Below are 6,518 nucleotides of genomic sequence, written 5' to 3'. Positions count from 1 at the left end.
GCCGTGCGCCCCGGAGGCGCTGGAGAGGGGGACTGCAGTCGCGGAGAGGGGCCTCGCCGATCCTCCCCTCCCCACCCCAAGTCCTCCGAGGGCCAGACCCCGGCCCACCCCTAAGGGAGATTAATCCAGCCGAGCTGCGAAAAGGAGAACTTCTGGAGCTGGATTGGGGGGGAGGGGGGGTCTCCGGGTGGGGTGGGCCTCGGAAGTGGGGGTGAGGGTCGGCGCTGATCCGGGGCCCGTGGGGGGCGGAGGCTGCTAGGCAGCGCAGGAGTGGGCTGTAGGGGCCTCGCGCGCGCGCCGGGCTCACTCGCGCTGCAGCGGCCCCCGAGCGCTCCATCCAGCTCGGAGCTGCCCGCGCGTCCCAGCCGCCCGCCCGGCCGGCCGCTCCGGCCCGCGGCGCTGATGGCTGTGCGCGGCGCCAACACCTTGACGCCCTTCTCCATCCAGGCGATCCTCAACAAGAAAGAGGAGCGCGGCGGGCTGCCCGCGACCGAGGGGCGCTCGGTACCCGGGGGCACAGCGGTGGCAGTGGCTTCGGCGCCCGCTGTCTGTTGCTGGCGGCTCTTTGGGGAGACAGACGCGGGCGCGCTGGGGGGCGCCGAGGACTCTCTGCTGGCGTCGCCTGCGGGGACCAGAACGGCTGCGGGGCGGACCGCGGAGAGCCCGGGCGGCTGGGACTCGGACTCGGCGCTGAGCGAGGAGAACGAGGGCGGCCGGCGCTGCGCTGACCCGCCGGGGGCCAGCGGCGCCTGCCGTGCAGGGGCGACCCTGAGCCTCGGCCAGCCGGTCTGCGAGCTGCCCGCCGCCAAGGACCTGGAGGAGGAAGCCGCAGGCCGGAGCGACAGTGAGATGTCGGCCAGCGTCTCAGGTTCGGCCAAGGCTTCGCTGGGAAAGGGGGCCGGGCTGAGGGCCTGGGCAAGGAGGGCAACCGTGCAGAGCGAGGTGGGCGCGCTGTGAGCACCCCGCGCCCTGGGCCCCCGGCGTTGGCCAAGACACTTAGCTCTGCGCGCTGGCGAGGGCTGCTCTAACCCTTCGGCCACTGAGCCGTAGAGAGGGCGGATGGGGTGAAGTCTCAGAGGACGACCTCGGGCAGTGTGCTTTAAGAACCGAGTGGGAGGGAACCACCCTAGCTTTGAGTCCATCGCCAGTGCCTTAGGTTGAGTCTGTCTCCAAATCCCTAAAATCAAGGAAAGGGAAGAGGCAGCGGCCCAGAGACCTTGGGGAGCCAGTACCCTGGGCCTGGCCCAGAGAACAGTTATTGTTTATTCCTTTAAGTCCTGTTCGACTCGTTATGACCCCACGGACTGTAGCCCGCCAGGCTCCTCTGTCCATGGGATCCTCCAGGCAAGAATACTGGAGTGGGTTGCCATTTCCTTCTCCAAGGCCCAGAGATCAGAGATGCTCCCAGCCTGAGGTCCCAGAGCCTGGATGGGCAGCTCAAAGATAGGTAGCAAGGTATAACATTCAAGTGGGCCAGAAGGCAACCAAGCCAGAGCTTTGGGAAGAGGGTTTATGTAGCTTTCTCAGACCCCAGGCGAGAGAGAGCTGTGCTGGGCTGAAGACCCAAGAGCTGGAGTAACCCCGAAGCCAGCAGGAGGCAGCCGGGCTCGATTTAGGTCATCCCAGACCGAGAGGGGAGAGGGCCCTCCTCAGCCACGAGCTGGCACGCCCTTTGGTCAGAAAGACCTCCGCGCCGTCCCTTTCGGTTGGACGGTGTAGGCCTCAGCGTTGGCTCCAATCGAACAGTATCTGCTGCAGGCCAGAGTGCTGGACCTCTGCTAGGGTGCAGCCGGGGGGAACAAGGAAGGGACCCAGGAGCAGGCATCGGATTAAAGTCTAAGGATTTGAAGCAGGGACACCCCTCAATCCCCAGCCTTCCTTTTATCCCCTTTCGAAGGGCGAGGGAGAAACCTACCCACGGCCTGGGCAGTAGCCTGTTGCCACAGCCCGCGTGTGTGCTGTTGAAATGCGTGTGCGCGCGCGAGGTGGCGGGTGAACCCAGGGAGAGAGTCCCGGGGTTCTAGGGCTGAGAGCGGATAAGGCTTTGGGGGACGCTCAGGCCCAATGTCCCCATTTGCTGAGAAGCGCCCGGAGGAGCTCAGAGAAGGCAGGGAGCTGGATGTTGGCCGCACAGCGTTGATACAGCGGCTGAGTTCCTTGCCGGCTCACAAGACTAGAAAGAGGCGGGAAGAGACTGGGGCAGAGTTGTAAGACTCGCCTCCCGGACCGCGGCTTCCAGGCCCACCCCACCACTCCGGCGGGATCAAAGTGTATATCCGCCTCCCAACCCAACCCCCAACCCCCACGCCAGCGGTTGAGGCCAGACCTCACTCCTCGGCGGCGCTGACACTCTCTTGTTTCTGTTCCCACCGGGTCCGCAGGCGACCGCAGCCCGAGGGCCGAGGACGACGGGGTTGGCCCCGGAGGCGCACGCGTGCCCACGCTGTGCGGCGGCGGCGGCGGCAGGCCGGCGGGCGGCGCGGAGGAGGAGGAAGGGCCCGCCGCGCCCAAGCCCCGCAAGAAGCGTTCGCGCGCCGCCTTCTCGCACGCGCAGGTCTTCGAGCTGGAGCGCCGCTTCAACCACCAGCGCTACCTGTCCGGGCCGGAGCGCGCAGACCTGGCCGCATCGCTGAAGCTCACTGAGACGCAGGTGAAGATCTGGTTCCAGAACCGTCGCTACAAGACCAAGCGCCGCCAGATGGCTGCCGACCTGCTGGCCTCGGCGCCCGCCGCCAAGAAGGTGGCGGTGAAGGTGCTGGTCCGCGACGATCAGAGACAGTACCTGCCCGGAGAGGTGCTGCGGCCGCCCTCGCTGTTGCCCCTGCAGCCTTCCTACTATTACCCTTATTACTGCCTCCCCGGCTGGGCGCTCTCCACGTGCGCGGCCGCCGCGGGCACCCAGTGAGCCGGCCTGCGGTGAGGCCGCGAAGGATCCCAGTGCCCCAGCTCCGGACGGGCGCCGATGGCCCTGCAGGGTTGTGCCCGGTACAGGGGCGTCCCGCCGAGGGGGCGGCAGGTGGAGGATGAAATCCAGCCCGGCTCCTCTCTTTAGGACCTGAGCCCTGGCCGCGGGGACTGGGTCTACCCAGAGGGGGTCGCCTTTTTTTCTAGTTGGAACAGAGGCATCCTATGGCCTAGGGACCCAGCGTCCCCTCGTCCCCACCTGCTGGGAAGCCCTCGGACACTATTTATTACCACCGCACTATTGGATTTGGGTTGTGTCTGCGTGGGGATGGCGTTTCCCAGAGCGGAGAGAGCTCCTGGAGAACACGGAAGCCTGAATCCCAGCATGTCAGGCCTGCGGGAGCTTCGTGCGCTAGGCCACACTAGTTCATGGTATCCATGCTACCGATCTATGTATATCTACATATCTATTATTTTTGGAAATCGCATTTGTTACAAAGGGGTACAGAACACGGGCAGTCCCCAAGGAGCCCCAGGCTAGGGGTTCATTGAACCGTGAAGTGCTTGGTTTGCGGGCCCTCTGCCCCATCCCTCCCCGCTGTCGCAGCTCGGGTGGGGGCGCCTGATTGGGTGCTGAATGTATGGAAGGGAGCCTCTGGGCACTGGGCAGGGCACCAGCCTGGTGTCTTCGCTCTCGGAGTCCCGGGGCTGCGACCAACCCCGGCAGCTCCTGGAAGCCCCTGAACCAGGAGAAAGAGCAAACCAGGAGTCCTTCAAAGAACTTTCCTTTCTTTTTCTTTCTCTCTCTTTTTTAAGGAGGTTAAAACTTGTAGCACTTTGCAGTTGTTTGTATTCAAATGACGGTTATTTTTGTATTCAATGTGAATATCCTCTCCACCCTCTGTGACTCCTGCCTCCGGACCCGGGTTCTCCCATCCCTGTCCCTAAGACAGGTGACCCTGTCAACCTCGCCGCTTGTCGCCTCCTTAAGGGCATTGTGCACTCAACTAGAGTATTAACTTTAAAAAGATTTGTGAAATTTGGAAACTCTATTCGTTGTATTTTTTTCCCCTTTTAATTTATAAACGTTTAGTTTAACATGCCCTCCTGGACGCCGTGTGTTCTCTGAGCCTCTCTTGGTCCAGCTTTGGGGGAACCGGTAACGTGGGCTGTCTCCCATTCGGTTCTCTCCAGGAGTCCTCTCCCCCACCACGGAAGACACCTGGCTCCTCACCTCCAGGAAGGGTTTAAACCCACACGGCTCAGGGAATCGCTATTTCTGGGACTTTGCAGGAGTCACAGAGGAATCCCAGTGAATCCGGAGCAAATGCCTGATTCCCCCCCCCACCCCCATGGGCACTAGTGTGTCAGAGCCTAGGAAGCGTCCAGAGTTGAATGAAAGCCGCTCAGTCCTGTCCAACTCTTGGCGACCCCAGGGACTGTAGCCCGCCAGGCTCTTCTGTCCATGGAAGTCTCCAGGAAAGAATACTGGAGTGGGCTGCCATTCCCTTCTCCAGAGCTGAACCCGCTGCCAAATTCCATGCCCACCCCAATCCAACCTGTTCACTTGTCCACCTGCCGGTACCCTCTCCGCTTTCAATTTTCTGAGAGTTTGCTCCAAGTGATCCTATTATTTCATTTCCAGACTAGGCTAGCAAAAACTCTCGCTGGAATTCTGAACTGATTAGGGGCGAAGGAAGAGCTAAAAAGATGTCTCCTGCACTTTGACCCCTGCCGGGTGCAAATGACTTTGCACCTTGCTCCAAAGCGTTCCCACTTACTCCTCCAAGGACACGTCATCATTTGATGTGCAAAGAAGCCCACCAAGGGAGCAGAGGATGGGCAGGGCAACGCTTATTTTATTGCCCCATTTTAGAGATGAACTGCGCCCAGCCAGCGTTCCCCAGAATAACTCACCAGATGCCAAGGACTCACCGGTGCCAACCGCTCACCACTACGCGCCCCTCACGCCGGGGCGAGCCAGGAAGAGTTAATGCCACATCGCAGGCGCCCAGGCCTTCAGTCCGCGGCCCAGCTGGGAAAACGCTGAAACGCAGGCCAGGCTAGCTTTCAATTTCACCCGGAGCGGGTAGGCCAGCACACTCTCCTCCCCTGTCCGCGGTCTTTCCCAGCCTCTGACCCTCCGACCGAGGCACCCACATGCCTCGGCTTCTGCCACCCCTCCTCGGGCGGTGCCAGCGATTCGAAGGAAGGTTTTACAAAAAACAATTCCTGCCTCTGCAAACAGGGAGACGCCAAGGAAAAAGCAAACGGCCTCAGCATATGCACGCCCTGGCCCCCAAGTCCGGCTCCCTTCCAAAGGGTTCCTGCGGTCATTTGGTTTCTTTTCGATACCTTTTAAAATTCCATTTTAATCGCGTCATTAATCCTGAATGCCTTTTCCTTACATAAAAGTAGAACATTTCCGATAATGCTAGAACCTCCTCTCTGCTCTCCAGAGATCTTGGGAGAGGAGGGGAGGTTTTTTCCCCCTCCTTCTGAAAACCTCAGTAGTTTGTGGCCACGTCCTGAGACTGTAGTTTGTTCTGCATCCTGGCGAACTTGGAGTCCAGAGGACTGGGGAGTTTTTTAGGCAGGCGGGGTCGCCCCCTTCCCTTCCTCGAGCCTCTTGGGGCTCCTGGCCTGGGCCGGTTCTACTGGGCTGGCTCGAGTTGCCTGGGAACCTGACTCAAACAAATTCAGTTTGACCCGAATTGTTGCAGTTTCACTCAGCTGCCCCGCTGCTGGCGTTGGCGCGAGGCCGTAAGATCTGATTCCAGGAGCCGGAGGCAGCCTCCGGGTCCAGCCCGCCCTCCGACAATTTCCCACCACATTTCACGACCCAAGATGGATGTCTTTACCTGGGCCCCAGGCCGCAGACGTGGCTTTTCTGTTGGAGATTTTCGGAATTACTTTATTTCCTTTTCCTTCTCGACTCCCACCCCGGCCCTTTCTTTAAAGGCGAGAAAGTCAGTCTTGCTTTCTGTCTGCCCTACTTCCTGTCCAAGCGGATCTTCCCTCATCCACTCCCTGTGACCCTGGGCCCTACCGAACCCTCTGGGCCTCGCCAGGGCCTGGTCATCAAGAGTAGCTGTCACTGGAGTCCGGGAGCCTTTTGACTTCACCTTTCTCAGTCCTTTTCAGCCATTAGTGAATTTCAGAGCTGGCGAAAAGATCACTGGGTTCGACCCACACACTTAGATGGGAGCTGTGGCTGGGTAAGTAGGCAGAACATGCTGTGACCTGTGCTGAAATCAGTCCCAGGGGATCAGGCTGAGTCGACAAATCTTGCTCGGGGCTGCAGATTTGGGATGGTAGGCTACCAGATGTCAGTGGTGAGTGTGTGCATGTGTGTTTAACCTGAACTCCGGGGCCTGTTGACGACTATTGCCGTCCCAAGCAACATCTCACTCAGACGACTGATTGATTTGCGGGGTTCCCAGACCCCCAAGAGTATCTCCAAACAGTAGAGAAAGTTTGGGGATGGATTGCCTTTCAGAAAGTAAAGGGTTCCCAGGCCTCAGTGAACCCCACTTCTCCACTTTAGCAAAGGGTGGGGAATCTGACTTCACTGGAGAAGATCAGGAGAGTTCAAACACGATGACCGAATGTCT

General features: G+C 60.2%; 1 protein-coding gene across 1 annotated transcript; it reads left to right on the top strand.

The window, feature by feature from the left end:
- Positions 1-402: 402 nt before the first annotated feature.
- On the top strand, positions 403-4,006 carry NKX3-2 (NK3 homeobox 2). The gene is made up of 2 exons (XM_040237537.1): positions 403-868; positions 2,382-4,006. Exons 1-2 carry the CDS (start codon positions 403-405, stop codon positions 2,903-2,905), a joined length of 990 nt encoding a protein of 329 aa, XP_040093471.1. The 3' UTR covers positions 2,906-4,006.
- Positions 4,007-6,518: the final 2,512 nt, after the last annotated feature.

The sequence above is a fragment of the Oryx dammah genome, unplaced genomic scaffold, assembly GCF_014754425.2.
Source record: "Oryx dammah isolate SB20612 unplaced genomic scaffold, SCBI_Odam_1.1 HiC_scaffold_3, whole genome shotgun sequence".
Lineage (NCBI taxonomy): Eukaryota > Metazoa > Chordata > Mammalia > Artiodactyla > Bovidae > Oryx > Oryx dammah.
Note: the sequence above shows the minus strand (reverse complement) of the source record. Positions and strands in the feature narration are given on the sequence as shown.

Coding starts and splice junctions, on each gene's coding strand:
- NKX3-2 (XM_040237537.1), top strand. CDS start 403: ATGGCTGTGCGCGGCGCCAACACCTTGACGCCCTTCTCCATCCAGGCG. Junction 869..2,381: donor GATGTCGGCCAGCGTCTCAG/GTTCGGCCAAGG, acceptor CCGGGTCCGCAG/GCGACCGCAGCCCGAGGGCC.